The sequence below is a fragment of the Hippichthys cyanospilos genome, chromosome 15 (assembly GCF_059441005.1).
Source record: "Hippichthys cyanospilos isolate Australia breed blue-spotted pipefish chromosome 15, RoL_Hcya_1.0, whole genome shotgun sequence".
In the NCBI taxonomy this organism is placed as follows: Eukaryota; Metazoa; Chordata; class Actinopteri; order Syngnathiformes; family Syngnathidae; genus Hippichthys; species Hippichthys cyanospilos.
Window position 1 is genome coordinate 8895665 of NC_142383.1, and position 20199 is coordinate 8915863.

At 39.1% G+C, this 20199-nt stretch overlaps 3 protein-coding genes across 10 annotated transcripts; 1 reads left to right on the forward strand and 2 right to left on the reverse strand.

Annotated features, from left to right (window-relative positions):
* Nucleotides 1–519: 519 nt before the first annotated feature.
* Nucleotides 520–3470, reverse strand: inip (ints3 and nabp interacting protein). 5 transcript variants are annotated; one of them, XM_088435161.1, is made up of 5 exons: nucleotides 3337–3470; nucleotides 2679–2853; nucleotides 1283–1379; nucleotides 935–1022; nucleotides 520–853 (listed from the first exon to the last, which is right to left on the reverse strand). In XM_088435161.1, the coding sequence occupies exons 2-5, from the start codon at nucleotides 2710–2712 to the stop codon at nucleotides 755–757; spliced, it is 318 nt and encodes a 105-aa protein (XP_088291287.1). In that variant the 5' UTR covers nucleotides 2713–2853; nucleotides 3337–3470; the 3' UTR covers nucleotides 520–754. The 5 variants fall into 5 exon arrangements, with proteins under 5 accessions (XP_088291287.1, XP_088291291.1, XP_088291290.1 ...); XM_088435165.1 differs by having other exon boundaries at nucleotides 2679–2800; nucleotides 3337–3462; XM_088435164.1 differs by having other exon boundaries at nucleotides 3438–3454.
* On the forward strand, nucleotides 3157–14758 carry snx30 (sorting nexin family member 30). The gene is made up of 9 exons (XM_088435160.1): nucleotides 3157–3477; nucleotides 5545–5760; nucleotides 7118–7228; nucleotides 7305–7463; nucleotides 7928–8117; nucleotides 9338–9537; nucleotides 10381–10470; nucleotides 10641–10793; nucleotides 12635–14758. Exons 1-9 carry the CDS (start codon nucleotides 3343–3345, stop codon nucleotides 12710–12712), a joined length of 1332 nt encoding a protein of 443 aa, XP_088291286.1. The 5' UTR covers nucleotides 3157–3342; the 3' UTR covers nucleotides 12713–14758.
* Nucleotides 6503–19237, reverse strand: slc46a2 (solute carrier family 46 member 2). 4 transcript variants are annotated; one of them, XM_088435157.1, is made up of 9 exons: nucleotides 19154–19188; nucleotides 18602–19077; nucleotides 17424–17594; nucleotides 17108–17320; nucleotides 16445–16616; nucleotides 16289–16372; nucleotides 16056–16212; nucleotides 14998–15139; nucleotides 6503–10443 (listed from the first exon to the last, which is right to left on the reverse strand). In XM_088435157.1, exons 2-8 carry the CDS (start codon nucleotides 19070–19072, stop codon nucleotides 15052–15054), a joined length of 1356 nt encoding a protein of 451 aa, XP_088291283.1. In that variant the 5' UTR covers nucleotides 19073–19077; nucleotides 19154–19188; the 3' UTR covers nucleotides 6503–10443; nucleotides 14998–15051. The 4 variants fall into 4 exon arrangements, with proteins under 4 accessions (XP_088291283.1, XP_088291284.1, XP_088291282.1 ...); XM_088435158.1 differs by having other exon boundaries at nucleotides 6503–8101; nucleotides 18602–19237; XM_088435156.1 differs by having other exon boundaries at nucleotides 18602–19237.
* Between the last annotated feature and the right edge of the window lie 962 nt (nucleotides 19238–20199).

Consider the following 20199-nt stretch of genomic DNA (forward strand, 5'->3'; position numbering starts at 1 on the left):
TTTTTTTTTGGAACGAAAGACTCCTAGCGTGGATGACAGTGCTGTTTGCATTTACATGAGCGGTACACTGCTGACCTCTTGTGGCTGAAATTCATACCACGCTCTTCATCGATGAGTATTGTTTTGCAATACTGTACAGTACTTCAAATCGAAAGCAGTCAAATTCTGTTGAAGTCTTTTCTTGATTGACGAAAAGAAGAAGAAAAACAATTAAGAATGACGTGACGTTCTTAATGTCTCATAAAGCAGGTCCAAAGAAGTAGTATTCGCAGGTGAAAAGTGGGTACACAAACTGAATCTGCTTCAACCTAAAAAGCACTTCGTTATTTTGTTTTGTGAGATTTTATTTTACTAAGTCGATATTAATTTCCACGAGGTATATTTATAAAATTCTAATTAGACACGTTATTACTAAATTAGCAGTGTGTGTCAATCTCATCTACACAGAAAAAACGATTTTAAATGAATGGAAGCTGATGTTGATGGTCTTGACACCTTTTAAAGAAAATAAACTGCCCATTGCGTATTACTGTTTTATTTTCTCAAAAACATTACAAAGGGACAAAATGAAAATGGGCTCTATATATGGAAATCATGTGAATATTACCGTGAAACGTGTCATATATACGCATACACAGTATACATCAGAAAACCCCAGCATTAAACAGGTTGAGGATTTTTCATTTGATGCCGCCTAAAGGGGAAAGTTGGAAGTGAGACGTGACTGGCGTGCACACACGTTGCGTGAAAGAGGTCATGACTCGGGCTCCAGGCGTGGAAGCACGGGGAGGATGAGATTGCCGAATGATGAGTCTTGGGTGATGAAAAAGCCTGAGGAGTGTGCGTGCGCATGCTGCGGAAAAAGATGGCAATTAAAGCACACTGCCGACTACTTCCAACATTTAATGTCAAAACTTCATAACAAGTGTTTTACCTGCAAGGCTGCTTTCTGCTGGGCAACAATGTGCTGCTGCTCTGCACTATCCCGGAAGTCCTTCATATTGTGACGGGATATTGAAATGCTGTTAAGTAAAACAGGGTGTGATGAGAGGGACAGTCAATGCTTCCAAATAAACCTTATCATACCAAATAACGTATGGACATGAACGCCTTGGTGTGTTTTTATTTTGAGGTTCCTCTTGGAAAAATGTTGCAAGGACCGTGACAAACGACAACTCTTAGTATTACCCAAACCGTTCCTCTCTGTCTCATGAGACATTGTCTCGTGGAATTTGTGTCTCGTGCCTTTTCTAGTTGTGACTGGTGGGGTCTGGCCTGTTACCTGGCTCCTGGAGTACTCATGGACTGATTCTGTATTAATCGCTCCCTTTCTTTCTCCAACTCGGCCAGAATTTGTACTCGGGCTTTGTTCGGGAAAACTGCGTTGAGTAAAAAAACAGAAATAAGAAAGGCAAATTAGCACTTTTGAGTCTCACTCATACAAAGAACACCACTCTTGACAGAAAGCAAACAGAGCTCTCAAATTTAATCGACAACTTCTTGATTACCAAATTATTTGACAACTACTCTAATGATAGAGGAATTGTCAGAGCAATAATTCAACTCATAATTCAACCTCTTATGAATTATTCTGATTTTTGGATAGTCATTAGCGAAATTTGTTTCTTTTTTGTTTATAAACAAAATATGACATTTAATTTTACTTTAGGAAAACGACGACCAACCCTTGATGCACAGACCATTACACCTTCACTTTTAGATACAATCTTGAAAAGAAAGCGCCTGCAGCATCAATGTCACTTTGACTTCAAGGAAAGACACTATGTAGTTTCAAATCACTCACTCTTGGGGGTCTGTTCTGTCTCCTTCAAATACATAGTATGATTTACTACTGTAACAACCTGTGACTGTTTTTCTTTTCAACTAATAAGAGAAAGCACCATTCTTTCCTTGGTTTAGCTGGAGATTTCTGAAGAATCTTCACAAGTCACCAATTACACTACCTTTTGCCACAAAGTGTCCTGTCACATTAGTGTTGGGACATTTTGTGCCAAGGATTCAAAGTAACATGTGTTAAGGAAGTAATTTATGAAAAGTATTGCACGATTTGTGATCGGCAAATGGCGTCATTGGTGACCTATAATAACTTACCGTTTTGCGAGGGTGGAGCCTCCGGAAATTTGCCGTGTTAATTGTCATTTAGTGATGCTGACAACAAACTTTAGTTCAGCCCAAAACTGGTCTAAGGACAAACATCACGTTTGGTTTGATTTCATAATACTGCACAATTTCTCCAGCCGGTGTAAACCGGTGTAAACCTGAATTTGGGGTTGTATTTTGTCAATAGAAAACTCGGAGCTTATTTAAATAGTGAAGAAAAAAAGAAACATTCCACAGCCAACTCACATTGAACTGACAACGTTAGCATAGTTAACCACACGGAGGCGCTAGTGAGCAAAGCATTGATTAAAAACGCCCGAAAAAAATGCAGTCGCAGTGCACGGTAGTATTTCAATGAAATTGATTTAACAATTAAAGAAATGTTTTAAACGGCACAATAAATATGCTCAAATTATATTTTCCCATAATAACATTTTACGGGGATCAAGAAAAGGAGCACAGATGTCAATATATGAAGCTACGCCACTGCAACAACAAATAGCCCCCCAAAAAATCAAACGCGGTCGTCAAGCACACGAAAGTTATAGTAAACCTACCTGGTGCTGAAGGATTAGCAGCCATGTTGATCATGAAAAAAGGGAGAAAAGTCCATCTAAAACTAGTAGATTTAAGTGATTTGTCGCTTCCCACTCAGTGCTCCGGCTTATCTGACAAAACGCTGTAGATAGAGGGTGAGTTTAGGACGCCGTCTTAGGGTGTCTGTGCAATTGCCTGATCAAAAGACGACAAAAGTAAATCAACTCATTTGAGACAAAATGTCTGTATGTATAAATGAATGAATATTTATTGTCCATTGTAAAATAGTACATTTATATTGTTTCATAATTGTAATTTTAACTTTGAATTGTGAAAAAACATGTTTTCATTTCAGTCTTTGCCTTCATGATCGCGTTATAATGTACTCAAATAGCGACTGCGCAAGTACCTTTATTCCGTATACAGTATATACAATTTAAGCGTACGTTTGCCGTTCGGTTGTCGCACACAATGTTTACTTCCGGGTTTTCCCAGTTTTAACGTCCGCATCTGCGCCGTAGAGGTCAGCTGACTACCATGACCAAATAGCGGCTCCGAATCTCCGTTCCTTACTCGACGACGAACAGAAAATCGTTTCGCCCGTCCGAGCAAAAGACTCTTGCCGCTGTCAACTGGACAGTCGCTCGCCTCGACTTCCAGGCGAGCCCCAGCGCCTACCGCACGATGAGCGTCGGCGCCCAGCGAGGCCTGGCCAGCTCGGGGCAGAAGCACATCGCAGAGATTCTACACCCGTTGTCCGCCACCGACGAGTCGCTCACCCCGGGGCAAGATGTCAGCGTCATCACTGTGGGCGATAAGGTAGGCTGGTCTCAGGCTTTAGTCGTGATCGGTGCTTACAAAAACAAAAGAAACAAAACAAAAAAGGTGCGATTTCCCCCCCGTAACCTGTTGTTTGCGATGACTGCTGGCAAGATTTTAAAACTCCCCACTCCAAAATACCGACCATTCGTCCCTCAGCAAGAGAAAACAAACAACTCTCTGTTCAGTCTTAACAAATGAGCATTATGCAGGGATACTAATAATGTTTGTGGAAGACAAGTTCTTCTTGAGGGCATATTCGAAATAATGTGCACTACAATGGCACAGGCTGCCATTCGGAGAGTTTCATTGTGATAACAGTGATTCAGGTGGGCACAGTATTCCTTGAGACAAGCATTCCCCGGTGTAAATCGAATGAATCGTTTTTGTATGCTGCAGAGGGTCATGCACTACACCTTGGACTGGTTGTCAGTCAGGACACTTATACAGTAGATTAGTGGTTCTCAAATGGGGGTACGGGTACCCCTGGGGGTAATTGAAGAAACTACGGGGGGTACTCGAGATTTTAAATAAAAACAAACATTCATAAATCCTTTTTAAAATAATTAAAGAATTAATTAAACGTTTCAAGAAAGTACAAGTTCATAAAACAAATTTCATGTTCAGTAGGTTATTTATTATTTTTATTGTAAAAAGCCAGATTTCCCCCATACTAAAATGGTTCGACCTCGCCACCTCTCGATACCTCTCGAGTTAATGATTTATTTTTGTTAACAAATCTCTACTATGATCCCAAAAGAGAACACTTTACGTTGAATATTTTTTCTGCGGACATATATTTATTTATAATTATTTCATTTTGAGAAGAGGTCTGACACTTTATGTTGATTTTTTTTTATGGTTAAATATTGATTAGTAATTGAGTTAATGACATTTTTGTGAACAGAGCTTTACTGTAATCCAAAAGTGGGCACTTTAAATTGAGTGTCATTCTGTGGGCAAATATTTATTCATCATTATTTCTTTCAAAGAACAGGTCTGACAATGTTGATTGTTATTTGTGGACAAATATTTATTAATCATTTAGTTATGTCTTTTTGATCGGATCGCTTCTATGATCCAAAAGAGGACACTTTATGTTGATTTTTTTTTTTTTTTTTTTTGGTGGACCAATACAAATTAAGTTTCAAAGGTTGTTAATTTTATTAAATCATTATTATTTGTTTTCTATTTTTTCCCAAAAATGCTTTGCACTGGTTAAGGGGTACTCGGCTGAAAACATATTTCACAGGGGGTCCATCACTGAAAAAAAGTTGAGAACTTCTGCAGTAGCTGATCATTCATAGATTTTAACCCCATCAGTCATAGAGTTTAACCCCATCAGTATTGAATGGGAGCTTAATCTACACTGCACGGGTCAGGTTTGTATGTCAATGAGTGACCAAATACTGCATCACATTTCCTGGATAGGCATTCACACATTTATTTAAAGAAACAAACTCGGATCGGGACTACTTTGTGTCTCACCGTGACTCCTTTTGCATTGAGTGAGTTGCCTGCTTGTTCATTTACGGCGTTTCAGTGATGCAACCCAAAGCAATTACGTGACCTCTGATTACAAGTTACAAGGTTTTTGCACCACTGTGTAGAGAAAGCACTCTCAGTCACAACCCAGACTGAGTTTGGCCTGGTGGTGAGAGAGGGAGTGAGTGAAGAAATTAATGAATACATTTCTTCTTTTACAGACTCAAAGTTGAGACTCAGACATACAAGATAGACAATATAAAAGAATATATATGCCAGTCTAGTACATGTGAAAGAGGATTACCTTTCAATGCTAATGAAAGAAAATATACACAAGCACAATCATTTATCGTTTGGTATAAATAAACAGAAACAAACAATTGGTTCATTCCCTTTGCATCGTCCATCACTCAGCTCAGTGTATGCAAATGTTGTGTCACATGATGGGCAGTACATGCACGCAGTCGCGACCTCAACAAGAGCCTTATTCACCGAGACAGAATCAATCTATCACCCCTTTGTTTTCACTTCCTAGTCTTGAATTTTAATTCATATGTGTTTTTTTAAATCTGTCTTCCTCAGGAGGCAGGACTGTCCAATGGCACGCCAGCGGACACGCCGAGTCCTGCCTCTGCATCCTCGCTGTTCAACAGGCTTCAGCTGGACGACGACATGGAGTCAGACCTCCGAGACATTGACAGTGCTACCGAAACACGTGACCTGTTTGTCACGGTGGATGACCCAAAGAAGCACGTCTCTACAATGGAGACCTACATCACCTACAGAGTGTCCACCAAGGTCCGCATTTGAAAAGATATTTAAATATAAAGATGGATATCTAAACAATATGCAGTGAGGATCTTGTAGCATCAGAGTGTGATAAACCCATGCTGTTCTCTCGGCTGATGGGACACATTAATACCGCTTTGGGTTTGCACTTATCCATTCAATCCTAATGAAAAACGATCCAGAGATAAATCCAATCACTTTGATTTAATGGATGGACACGCTGCTTGTTTGAGATTTCTCTTGTGGTGAGTTTGAGACAGTCATTGACGTGCAGGCCACTTCATGCTACAGCGAAAAACAAAGATGGAAAGACTATGCTAGGTCATGTCATGGCAACTGTTGCTATGTACATTCTGGTGCTTTGCGCGAAAGGCCTTATATAAATATCACACTCCACAGTACACAGTAAAGACATAGTGTTGATTAAAAGAGCATATTCAATCTCTTAACAGTGGCCAGTCAGCTTGGGCTTCACTCCAGCCACCTTGTGTGTACAGTATTCAAGCTCTCATGATCCTATCAAGTACTAGGGTCCGACCAAGTAATCGGCTAATTATGGCCCTTCAGACACCTGCCCAAAATAATTGGCCAAATGGCTGATATTACCAGCTTATATTAAATTTGTATTGTGTACACATTAACCATTCTCAACAGTTGTATACAAGTAGTGTAAGTTATTATTTATTAGAAATCTTTTCCATAATGTTGTCAATACACAATTTATTTATAAGTTTGTCATGTGGCCCTGTCATTCAAAACAAAGTAATGTAGTGCAGCAGCAGCAGCGCAGTGCAGGGATATTGTGCAAGCAATTAACTTGGATAGTCACCATTTGTTTAGACAAGAAAGTACTTTGCAAAACATAAATCAAGTATAACGATGTTAAATGGAAAACACTTTGAACTACTGGCAAATCAAACACATGACAGTAATCGTGTCCCTATAATTGAAATTCAATAACAGGCATTTTCAGACCCTGTTTTATCCGAATGCATGAAAAAGTTTAATAAGTACCTGGGACTTAATCTATGAACTCTCTCATAAGGCGTGTAAATTCATCTTTGGGATGGAATTTTTAAGTCACTTTTAACTGCCACGCAATGCAGTCTGGGAACTGATAAGGACATCTTTTTTAAACATTTATGATTAATCCTTGCTATTTGCAGGGAATAGCTACAAGGCTTGTGAATTGTGAAAATCCACGTAGAATTGACTCCCATTGAAATGTGTTTGTATGAAACATGTTGGTTGATTGATTATACATTTTTAAACGAATCAGCCCATTAATCTGTATCCATATCAGTCAGGCCCTATCAAGCACAAATGCTGATAATGCAACTGTAGAAATCTGTGTATATATTTTAAGACAACGAGGATAGAGTTTGACCTTCCGGACTATTGCGTGCGACGTCGCTATCAAGACTTCGATTGGCTGAGAATCAAACTGGAGGACAGCCAGCCCACCCACCTAATCCCGGTAAGTGAACACAAAAACAACACTGCATATTGTAATCAGTACCACACCATTCACAATCCTCACCCTCTTTTTTCAGCCGTTGCCAGAGAAGTTTGTGATGAAGGGCGTGGTGGACCGTTTTTCGGAAGAGTTTGTGGAAACACGCATGAAAGCGCTGGACAAATTTTTGAAACGTGTTGCAGACCACCCAGTCCTGTCTTTCAACCCACATCTCAACGCTTTTCTATCCGCTAAGGTAAGCTTGCTGGAGGACAGGAAACATTCTACAAAAACTGTTTTGCAGACATCTTCTATTTAGCGACCTCAGTAAATCAGTTGCGCGGGACAAACCTGCTGATGCAAAGAAAAAAAGAACAACGAATGCAAATCCGACATAAATTGTGTTACTTTCTCATCACGAATAGACCAGTCACCCCTGTGAATGGTTTCTAGTGGTCAGCCAGCCATCAAATAAGACAATATCCCATTCTCTTATCACATGCTCACATGCAATTTAGGTCATGTGGCTCGTGGTCACATTGCACGGCGGTCCAATAGGACCATTTTTCTAGGGGCCATGAAGTACAATGATGACAATTTCAACTTGTTGAATAGGAGACATTATTCTCACCAAAATGTATCTAAGTCAATGAAAGTGAAAAAGAAAAAATATGGGCGATGCAGTCCACCGGAATGTTGTACTTTCTTGTGTGTCTTCAGGACCTGAACAAGCGTCAAGGTCTGGCGCTACTCACCAAAGTGGGCGAGTCAGTGAAACAGGTAGCAGGAGGCTACAAGCTGCGGGCGCGACCGCCTGAGTTCTGTGCCATGGGAGAGTACTTGGACACCTTCAGCCAGAAATTGGGCACCATTGACCGTATCGCTCAGAGGATCCTAAAAGAGCAGTCAGGTAGTGAACTGATGGTGGCGGATGGGAACCAAAAGTCATGCTTATACCAGTGGGTTTCTTTTTTTTTTTTTTTTGCCTACTCTCTACAAATGTTTGTACTTTTGAGAGTGTTAAAACAGATATGTGAGAACATGTAAATAGCAGAAAAGTGGATTTAACCTTGCTGGCTAGACTTGAGTACATTTTTTTTTCTCTTGAGTAAAATGGTTAAAAAATATTAATGTGGGACATTTAGGAGATTCTCATTTTACTGTTGCAAATCTGCACCCCCTGCCTGGAGAGCGATTATATATGTGTGGAGAGGGGTTTTAAAATCTGGAAACATAAAAGAAAAAAACAAAACATAAAATAATGACCAAACAAGCAAATAAATAAAAAAATAAAAACCATACTAAACTGACAAATAAAATGTAAATAATAACAAAATAAATTGTGTAAAACGTGTATAATGAAAAATTGTATAAGCAAATAATGAAAAACAAATTCAAGCAAGAAAAACAAACGTATAATAAATAATGTATAATAATATAAAAGTACATGCAAAAACAAAAACTTGAAAGGCATTAACAAATTGTATATAAGAAAACAATAAATGTAAACTTGTGTTTTAAATAATCTCTTCTCAGGAGACCCAAAAAAATAAATGTTTGTTCAACCACTTGCATTGCATCATGAAGAGTTATTAATTGCTTTTACCGGTAATTAAACATCAATAACTAGACTTAAAGATCACTAATATGTATAAATAAAAGTTAGTAATTGATTTTAATTAAACATCAATAACAAGACTTAAATATCACTCATTTGTGTATATATAACACCCACACATGTGGACTGACCAATAGTATACATTTAAAAAAAAAAATACAAAATTCACCAAAATGTAACCCATGCGCCACGTGTCACACAACAGACGATAATAAGCAGAAAGTGTTGTCAGTTGTAAAATAGATGAATAAAATTTGAAAAGTGAATATTTAGAGTCCAGCAAGATTAGCTGTGTTGTCAGCATGGAAGTCACATCAGCATGGTGCCATCTTGACCCACATTAGAAGTTGTGAAACAGGAAGCGGAACTCAGATAACGCAACCATTTCCCTTTTCTTTTCAACAGTAGTCAGCTGTCGTTTACAACCTTTAAATCCCATCTTCCTCACCATATAATGAATGGCATTTAAACCTGAACTTAACAGATGCTTTGTGCCCCCCCCCTTTTCCTAGAGTACTTGGCTGAGCTGCGTGACTACGGGAGCGTGTACTCAAGCTGGGCGAGTTCGGAAGATGAGCTGCAGCGCCCCCTGGAGGGAATGGCGAGCTCCGTTTCGACGTGCTGCCGGGCCATGGATGACCTGTGTGAAAACATGGGCCAGGATTTCCTGCCTGTACTCAGGGAGTACACGCTATACATCGAGTCCATGAAGGTGAGAGTGATTACAGTCGACGACCCCCATCGACACGCACGGTGATTGCCCTTGCACTAAGGACAGACCGATTATCTATTCCCAAGTGGGCTGGACCAATAAAACCACGGTATATATTCATCTAACTTATAACAACAGATGTATTATTCTTATTAATACTGTCTAAAATAGTCTAAAATAGTACAAGTTAATCATTTAATCATTTTTTTATTCATCATAAATCATACATTAACATTTATTGAAAAAAATGGGTAATTTTCTTCATTAATGTTCTTTCAGTATAGATTAAACACGTATGTGGGCCAGAACCAGCCCGCGGGCCGTATGTTTGACATTTTGACAACGATTGGCATTGGCCTTTTAAAAAAAAAACAAGTAATAATAATAATAATAATAATAGCCAATACTAAACCAATACAAACAAAGGTGCCTATTGTCTAAAAATCTACATGCAAATGTGAACATTTGTTCAATGAACATACTAAATGTTGTGCCACATAGCAAATGCTGTGTCATATACGTATATTGTCATAAGAAGAAACACAATTGGGAGAATACGGATTGTGAACTTTTACTGATAATTACATCTCAAAGACCTACATTAAAATAAAGTTTAAAATGTGTGTTTGTGTTCTAGAAAAAAATATTTTCCCTTTTGCTGAAAATGTAACATTTAGCCCAATATCATTGACTACTATTGCCCGATGACTACGAGTAATCAGTCTATCAAGCTCTACCTCACACAAATCAATTAGCTGCAATGGAAAATATCTGTCTGAATCAAGAAGTCTAACAAAATTAAGCTATTCCAGTAATTACAATTGTCTCCTACTGGATTTGCAGAATGTTTTGAAGAAGCGCGACCAGAGTCAAGCAGAGTACGAGGGCCGTCTGGAAGCTGCCATACTGCGGAGACAAGAGGACAGAACGCCTGTAAGCATCATCCATGTCCACCTTGTTACTATGCTACTGGCTTTTCTGCCAAGTCATTTTTAAGGATGGATTTAGTATTTGTACGTGGTAATGCCAAAAGATGACTGTTCTCCTATACGATGTAGCACTTAGAACCCCTGTAGCAGTAGTCCTTTTGTGTCTCCCGCTAGATGCCACCTGAGGTGGAGCGGTGCCAAGACAAGGTGGAGTGTTTCAACGCCGACCTGAAGGCCGACTGGGAGCGCTGGCAGAGAAACAAGCGGCAGGACTTCAAGCAGCTTCTTGGCGGCATGGCCGACAAAAACATCAATTACTATGAGAAGGTACGGCGCATCCCGGGATCAGCTTTGCTATGTCACATTGCACTACAGAGGATTTATGGTTAGTATTATTATTGTTGGCAAAGTTGCTAATCACATGTTGCGCGAATAACGGGACAGTATGTTTTTTTTTTTTTTTTTATGTTTTCTGCGTTTATAAATTTTAAATACATTATGATTGAGATTTGAAGTGTAAAATTCTTATGAAAGACGGCTGCACCTGTTGCAATGTTTGGCTTGTGGATATCCTTCAAAAATTTTAACTCATATACAATGGGCCCCCAGGTTACGAGATGAATCCGTTCTGTGGTTGGGCTCGTAAGGCGAATTTGCCGTATGGCGGGCAATCCACACCTATGTTAAAAAGCTAATGTGTTTAGAACCCCAGGTAAAAACATCCAAATTGTACATACATATTAAAAATTGGTTTCAAAATACTATAGTAAGGGCTACTCATATAATATACCTGTATACAGTCAGAAAACATCATAAATAAAAACTATAGAAAGGATTTATTTACCTTTGAGTGCCGCTCCAGCATCGTTTTCATATAAATCATCATCTTACTTCTCTCTTTAACATCACTAGCAATCTTGGGACCCATGGCTAACCCTTTCAACTTTGAATTAAGCAGTAAAATGCACTTTAAATACGGGTTGGTAAGCACTCACGATATTTTGTATATGTATTTCCGCCATTTTGAAACGAGGGAGGCCGACCAATAGCAGACCAGCATCTTTGTGAGAAGACGCTGACCAATAGCAGATCAGCATTGTAGTGACGCGTTGCAGGGAGGCACTTTGACGGCAACTGAAAATAAGTGCGACTACCTAAAAACGCCTGCAGATGGAGACAAAACAACACAAATACAGCCAACCCCCTAGGGTCATGACAGTTGTTTTTGTTGCAAAGCAGGGAAAATACCGTAAAGAAGTGACAAAAAAACCTCAGTATTCCACATCGCAACATAAAAAAAAAAAAACGTAAGCCAGGGACCCTGTAACCCGGAGGTCCACTGTATTAAGTATTCAGATAAAACATATATATAAACTGTATATTTTTCTGGTGAAAAAGTTATGTATAATCACAGAAGACCAAACCATCATCTTAAACTTAAATTCAAACTGTGCTTAGCTGCACACTAATTTTCTGCTCTTCCTCTAGATTTCTTCCCATAAATGTTGGTCTAAATGGCAAATTTTCTGGCTGAAACAGCACATTTGAGTTGGCATGGTTTGTTCAAATGTGACCAGTAGGAAGGCAACATTGTCAGGCTGTCAGCATCTATAAACGTCCAGTCTTTCACGTCTATCAAGCCACCTATATATGGAACACTTGAGTGTTGCTAGGTAGCGGCTAATTCATGCTAGGCACTACTTTAATGAAACCTGAGCCACCGGTAAACACTGACGCTGGCACCATATGTCATATGTCAATGTAATCAAGCGCTTTGTCATTGCCTGGAATTGACGATTGAACATTATTTTGGAACAACGCTGTGTTGTTTTCATCCTTAAGTTGGGAGCAGCTGTTGCAGCAGAAGACGAGTCAAGCTGTTATGCCGCGACAGGCTGCCAGGGACAATTTCAAATTGAAAGTATGCTAAGGCATTTGTGTGTACCGGTATATTATTTGGTAAACTAAGGTTTATATTTCTGCCTTTTCATGTTCAGTAGCAATCAAATGGCAAAACGGCCGCCCTCTAAAAAAATGGAGTTAAAATGGAGTTGAATAAGAAAATAATAAGAAAAAGAAAATAAGAAGGTTTTGTTTCATCATCTAAAAGCTGTATATCTTGATTTATTACATTATATTAGGGCAATCATTGTTTTTTACTTGTGCAGTGCCAAGCAGCGTGGGAGTCCCTCATAAGCGTCCTGCAGGACAAACAGACTGAGGACCAATCGAGCGAGACTGACTGAAGTGCCACATCACGCACTTTTTCGTTTTCGCCAAGGACCGAGCAGGCTTTGGGACTCCAACTGAAGGACCGTTCTTCTGAGTCGACTGTCAAAATTGGATCTTTCCAGGATGCAGTCCGTCTCATACAGTACGTGGATGTGACCACTGGTCAAAGAGTGGTGACCTTCTCTCTACAGACATTCCTTTTCATGGTCTTTTTCTACTTCATATCTGTTAACAGTTGCCAATGCTGCTTATTGCTTATTTAACCACATGCCAAAGGAGGCGTGTGTTTGTTTTTTTTTCCTCATTCTTTGTGTGTATGATTTTCATGGGTACGCCCCCCCCCCATTGTTAAAAAATTGTTTCCCAATGGTTTTGAATTGTGTTTTTATCCTTCCACTAATGTCAGATTACATTAAAAAAAAAAAAAAATCTTACGTTTCACAACATTGCCTTAGAAGTGCTGCGGCAACGTTGCTAAAAAGCTCAGATGACGGCGCTAGCTGTCAGATCTTTATCTGGTTCGCATCTTTCAGCCAAAAGGCCAGCGAGCAGCTTTTAGCAATGAAAGCGCCGGCTAAGGTGTCCGAGCTGAAGGCTGAGTCCCATCAGATCGATCTCACTTTCGATTAGTTTGAGACTACATTAGTCTCATTAATTAGAACATTTTCTAGCTTGTCACCTCAGCTGTCAGATATGGTACTAAACATTTGCAGATGGATTTTTGTTCTAAAATAGTATTGCTTTAAAGGAATAAGTCCTGACCTTTGATAAATGTACATGAGAGCAGTACAAAGAATAAAATAATGCTCTGGATGAATTCATCACTAAGTAAAATGGTGAATTAATTTAAATCATAAAAGTATATTGGACGACACCTAGTGGTCAATATGGGTTTATTTTTTTATCTTGCCAATGGGTCTAGTAGTGAACCAGGTGAAAGCAACATCTTGGTTGAGTTCTAAAAACTTATTTGAACATTTGAATTCAAATTTGAGCGTTGTCTTTACCATACAGTTATAGCTACACTAAAAATGTTTTTCTGTAAATGGTCTTTCCAAAAATGATGACCGCTAGTCTTAGCTGTGTTGAGCTATTCAAATTATTCCTGTTCTGCTGATTTACTGCAAACTACTATGAGTGTCACTTTGAAAATACAATAAGAGTCTCAACGGGGATAACTATATATGATTAATTCTGGGTGTAAAGTCAATTGCCTTGCCGTATGGACTTTCTATGAAAAGCACAACAGGAACTGTATTTCAGTATTGTAATCAAATTCAAGGTTATCCATGGCTAAGGGATGTGCCTGTTGTATTTAAAGCAAATGTTCTGCTGGTGAGAGTGAACATTTGTTGAAGAAACTTTATAAATATAATGGCTGAAAAGTTGTCGGTGGATCCATTTAATGTGAAAATGTAACCATTAATAAGGGAAACACATTCTCAACAATAATATTAAGCTAGTATATATTGAAATTATTGATTTTTTTTTTTTATTGTTTAAATCAGAGATGCTAATTTGAACCTCAACAGCATAGCATCTATTTTTGATAGAGCTTCATAAAGAGTTTTTGCCTGCTGATTGCTGCACTACATAGAAATCCTCACGCTTGAATTGTTATTTTCTGAAAAATGTCTTTGACTTGACTAAAGTAACACCTCCGGTGGCAATTTTGCTATGTTTTGACAATGTGTAATGTTTATTTTAAATTCCAAATGACGACCGAATGACAGCTGTCAATACATATTCTGTATAAAGAGTTTCATTTGTTGCCCAAATCTCAACATTATTTCCGCCATTACATCACAAGAGAAATACTGTCAACTTTTCATGTTTTTTTTTTTTTTTAAATGCTAACGCTAACTTAATAACTTCAGCTACGTTCTGTTTGTTGCTCCCCTGTGTTTACATTTTACTTTTGGTCTATTTTGTACACTTGAACATGCTGTAAAAAGAAACATGAAGCCCGTATATTGATGTTGTTTTGATGCAATTATCTTTACCTCAAATTATTTTGGAATATATTGGACCAATATTAAAATATATTGATTTGACATTTATATGCGGAGTTGTTTTTCCCCAAATATCTTAATTAAAATTTATTGGGAAAAAATGTATTTGAAATATGATGGAAATAACACCTGGCATCTAAAGCAAAAAAAACTCTTGTGTAAATTATAAATAATTCTTTGGAGCCACGCCTTTTGAGATATAAAATGTCTGTTTTGCCATATCCCCACCCATATTAGTTATTCCAAAAGACTGCATGCAATTTTGATTGTTTACGTAAAACACAAACCTGCTCGGTTTCCTTTTTTGAAGTGTTCATGTTCTCTTCGAAGTTAGCATACTTTTAGTGCTCTTTGTCCACAAGGCGCGTCTCAGTGGTAGTCTCAATTTTTTCAGAGCGTCTTGACTGCGACCACCTGCAGCCCACGACACTGCACGGAAGGAGGATAATCATTTTAAAGTACATAAATCTATATTATCTTTTTTTTGGGTTGTTTTTCACAGGTTGAACCTGTAATGCACCATAATGTTTACAGGTGAAATTTGACTTGGTCTAAACCTTCAATGCACATGTTCAAGGTTTTACTTTTTGAAAACTGCAATTGCTTGAACAAGGAAACTGACAGCAAATGAAATTCACCTGGACAGGTCATACTACGTGGTGCCCACACTTTTTTTTTGCCCTAGCATCCAACCTCCCACAATGCACCTTTTTCTGGGATCGAAATTATTTACCGTTGACAGCTGAGCCCCACACCTCTTAAGTCGAATGAATTTCAAAATGAATCTACAATGAATGAATCAACATAGCACAATCTAATAACTCTTAGCCTTTGGTCGATGCTACAGGGCTAAAAAAAAACCAACACAAAAACAAACAGACCAATTTTGTTGCATACCAGCTATTTAAAAATAATAAAGGCACTCTACTATTCTATTCAGAGCTGTATTGCTTTGATTATTGGGAATATCGGGAGAGCAATGCAAACATCCTAGATTGACCAAATTGGGAGTGAAATAGCATGACGCCACCACAAAATCATCTACTGCATTACTATGTACTGTACTCTTAATCCTTTAACAGACGTGCTTTAGGTGAAGTTTATTTTACACATTTTACCTGTGCATTTGCTGTTAGCTTTACCCCTGTTTGCGCCTGTGTTTTTTTTTTTTTTTGCATGTCATTTGATGTCATTGAGCATCCCAGGGTTACAGTATTTAGTTACATTTGGTTTATACTAACTTTTCACCCAAATATCCCAAACATTCTATGTGTATGGTATATGTCTAAAAGTTGGTTGAGATGTTGAACTAATGTTTAATATGGACAGATAATATGAAAATCACCTGATGGGAATCATTCCCAGAACTGCCAGTGTGCTGGAGACGATGAAGACAAAACCTGGGAACCAATCTAGTGTTCTCTGGTAGAGTTTAGTGTAAGCGGGGATGTACGCCAGAGCTGCGAACCGCAGCGCCAGCTGCAGGGCTGTCAAAGTGATGCCTGATGGCCAGAAAAGAGAACACAAGGGGATACGAGGAGGAACACAAGTTTGAGAAGCCAAATAGTTGTTCCTCACCACACAATGATGTCGGAACCTGCTGTGAGAGCAGGGACCTAATTGTCGGCAGCGGGATGAGCCCAAAGAGGCTCAGCAAGCGAGCTGCGACGAAAGTCCATATTATGCTAGGTGTGACAACATGATAAAGTCAGAAAGCAGAAGATGACGGCTTACCAAGGTAGAACATGTAAGATGCGGTGACAAAGGACATGAAGTAGATTCCAGAGGCGAACGAAAGCATGCCGATCAGGATGAGCGTTACGTCGCTCACGCAGCGGCGAAAAGCAATGGCACCAAAGAAACTGGTGAGGAAGATCACAAAGCCTGCTGCGTTCCCATAACCCACCTGGAGGATCAGAATATGATTTCACACAGGAGTGCATTTCCAACAGGAGGTACAGTTCAGCTCACTGAATGGGAAATGCTAATTGGGATGTTGTTTCTATCACATGATATGTCGGTAGAACGGTGATAGCAAGGAACTCCATAACAAATGACTAAAAGTAAGACTTCAATTCCATTACGCTTATATTTACTAAACATGGCCATCATGAGGTCTTGATATTGGCTTTTATCAAAATATTTTGTTTTCTGCAGCATCTAAACTGATTTACAAAAAATACACAGTGATAACATCTTACAGGTTACTTATCGGTTGGATTACCACAACCCAAACCGCCTTTATTTGATAATGTTCAATACAATCTCTTTGGTTCAACAAAATTAGAATCAAACTATGGCCAGGGGGGTTATTCGTGGCCCACAATTCATTTTCAACAGGCCGCGGCATATACCAAAAATGATCTGCCTGCGTACAATTGTAAAGAACACAGATACCTGGGCAGAATTCCAGCTGAGCGGCTCTTTGATTACGAAGATGCCCAGGATCTCAACGGCTCCGCCCACGGAAGAGCCATACAAGATAGCGGCGAAGAGGAGCAGAGTCACGTTCAGAATGTTCTTCCTTGCGGGCGTCTCTGCAGGAACACTGCTGGAGGTCTGAGGGAGGAGGGGGCTACACTCTTCGGGCTCACTTGATACTTGCATGACCTTCACATAGTGAGAAGATAATCAGTGACGAGCTCTTGCGAGAAGGTGGCATAGTTTGTCTAGTTTTATTGTGTCAAATAAGTAGAAGTCCCAAAACACATACCCGCAAAAACGCAGTGGCATGAATGAGGCCCAGAAAGTGGAGAAGTGTACAGACACAAAGCAGGACGGTGCCATGGCTGACATTAGAATTGTACACCAGGAATATGTGACCTGACAGCAGGCTACCGAGAAGGCCCGCTGCGCCATACATCAGCTCTGCTCTCATCATCACCTGCAAAAGTCACACACAACAGATACAAGTGATACGAGGGAGGTCAAGGCGAGATTCATTCAAGCGTCTGAATGGCAGGGTCGGCAAACTGTTCATTTTATTTCCACTTTTGAAAGGTTTTAAATTTGTTTCCCATTAATCTGAATCAGGTATAGGTCACAGTAGTATTGGTAAACGTTTTGAAATTATTTAGCTTTTGTAAATCATGGAAACCTGTAATGTGAAAACTGGTGTGTAGACTTTTTTTTTTGGATCCACTAACATGCTGCCTTGTTCCTGTTTATTTAACCTCTCCTGGGTGAACCTGTTTTGCTGTTTACCAGATGGAATTTCTTATTACAGCCATTTAAGCGTTAAAAAACAAAAATCGGTTATCTGATATATTTCCTATTCATTGTATTCCGAAGGAATTATTTGAAATGCTGCCATTTATTTTTATTTTGACTCATACAGTACATTATTCAAAAGTAAAAGTATGCGTATTTGAGTATAACTTTTGGTTTTACTCGTAAGTACTTACTCATAAAACTGCTGGTTTATAAACGTATTATGGGAAAAAAAAAGTTAGTTTAATGGTCTGCTACACGTTTCTATATTGTAAAGTCATAACATGGCAGCTTTCTCGAAGATGCAACTTGCACTATAACTTCTGATTTTTGTTTAAAGCAGTTCTCAAATAGTGAGGGGGGTTGTTTTTGCCATGTGAAGTATAACTGACAAAATAAGGATTGGTATCGTTTTTTCCAGGCACTTTGATGCACTTGGGTTTTTTCTGTTTATAAGTGTATAAGCAATCTATAAATGCTGTAAAAATAGTTAACAGTTGCTGAAAGTTGGTTTATATTGCTTTTTCCTTTTGTCACGGTTAAACATGAATTTTTATAGAAAATCATCTTGCAAGGGGGATGCGAAATGTTTTCTCTTTCCTAGGAGGGACTTTGCGAAATATAATTGAGAAGCGCTGTATTAAAGCAGTCGCAATAAACGAGATGCCACTGTTACCAAACCTGAGAGCGATTCTCCGCGTTGGAGCCGAGCGACACCAATGTCATGACGCCGGGCCAGTAAGCGCCAAAGCCGCCGGACAACCCGAGCAGAACCGCCGCCGCGAACATCAACTGGATGGGCAGCTGCAAAAGAACCACTTGGAGGAGGGCCACGCTGGACAGCAGGTACCCGCACAGGGGGACCACCACGGGGGCTCTCCTCCATCCGCGGTCCCCAGCCTTGGCGAGGAGGAGAGCGGGCACGATAGGCGTCAATTGGGCGATGAGGTTGTTGATCATGTAGAAGTCCGACATGGCTTTCTGCTGCTCATCCTCCCCGGGGATACGAGTGCCATTGACGGCACAGCGGTCCTTGAGCACCATGAGCAAGGCGGCGTCGAACAGAGAAGTGCCCAGCTGCTCGAGCACGACGAGCAGCTCAACTCGGCGGAGCAGCCCGAAAGCGCTTCGGCACCAGCTTGTCGTCGCCATTCTTCCTTTTAAAACCGTGCATTATTAAAACAATAGTTTCAAGCGGCTGTGAATGCAGGGAAGTAGAACAGTTACAGTTACATTTAAAAGTTTCACTTCCTCATCCTGGTGCTCGGTACTTGCCCAATGCTCATTTATTGTCAATCATTTACCTTCTTGTAACCAAACCAAATGTTCTGCACCCAGTGGTAAAATAACGCTAGTGTGGGAATGTCAATGTGGAGCAATTTATTTTTATTTGACCCTGCCGCTCGAAATTGTTCATAAAGTCCTTTGAAGGTTTGTCAACAGCATTTTTATCCTTAATTGATTCCACGGGGTATTGGATTGCGTGGTTTGCAAATACCACGTGGTATGACGGTTTTTGTGTGTTTGTTTATTTTTTTTAAATATATCTAGCATTTAGGGGACTGTCAACAATGAGAAATGAAAACATGATCTTAACTTGAGACTAGTGAAGTAATTCATTGGAGACAATGCTCAAGCTTTGATAAATTTCAACATATTCAATTGGTGTTCAAGATTGATAAAAGCCGAATATTGGCTGTGACGGATTTTTTTTCACTTTTTTTCAAGTCAAACCCATGTTTTATTTTTTAGTGAAAGTATTCTATTATATAGCTCAGTAAAAAAACAAAAAAACAAAAAAGAAATACTCCATGTTGGAAGTTCCTCATACTCTTCTATATTATTTATATTCACAGAACTGTATTAAAACATCTATCTATCTATCTATCTATCTATCTATCTATCTGTCTGTCTGTCTGTCTGTCTGTCTGTCTGTCTGTCTGTCTGTGTATATACACAGTTTTTATCACACCAAGTATTGAGGTAATTTATTGTACTAATTACAGTAACTATTATGACTTGTAACATGGAATAAATAGTAGGAAAAACAACTTGAATAAGGACATAATTAAATTTCCATTCAAACACATACGCTAAAGAGGAATTTACTGACAGCGTGCTCTTTGGCCCACCAAACTCCATTAACAATAAATACAACTGTGATAATCTAATAATTTCATGTCATCCAGTGTTGAAGAATCAGCTAAATTCATAATCAGAATGCATGCTTTAATATAAAGGCCTTAAGGGGGAAGTTAAGTTAAAACATAAATAAATAT

Bases quoted from the DNA above. Each gene is read 5' to 3' on its own strand.
- inip (XM_088435161.1), bottom strand. From the start codon at position 2,712: ATGATCAACATGGCTGCTAATCCTTCAGCACCAG. The intron at 1,023-1,282 runs GTAACAGGCCAG...TTTACTTAACAG, and splicing joins ATGAGTACTCCAGGAGCCAG to CATTTCAATATCCCGTCACA. The intron at 854-934 runs GTAAAACACTTG...CTTTTTCCGCAG, and splicing joins AGCAGAAAGCAGCCTTGCAG to CATGCGCACGCACACTCCTC.
- slc46a2 (XM_088435158.1), bottom strand. From the start codon at position 19,072: ATGGCGACGACAAGCTGGTGCCGAAGCGCTTTCGGGCTGCTCCGCCGA. The intron at 16,617-17,107 runs GTATCTGTGTTC...CTGATCCTCCAG, and splicing joins TCAGCTGGAATTCTGCCCAG to GTGGGTTATGGGAACGCAGC. The intron at 16,373-16,444 runs GTAAGCCGTCAT...CTTTCGTCGCAG, and splicing joins ATCTTACATGTTCTACCTTG to CTCGCTTGCTGAGCCTCTTT.
- snx30 (XM_088435160.1), top strand. From the start codon at position 3,343: ATGAGCGTCGGCGCCCAGCGAGGCCTGGCCAGCTCGGGGCAGAAGCAC. The intron at 5,761-7,117 runs GTCCGCATTTGA...ATATATTTTAAG, and splicing joins CCTACAGAGTGTCCACCAAG to ACAACGAGGATAGAGTTTGA. The intron at 8,118-9,337 runs GTAGTGAACTGA...CCCTTTTCCTAG, and splicing joins GATCCTAAAAGAGCAGTCAG to AGTACTTGGCTGAGCTGCGT.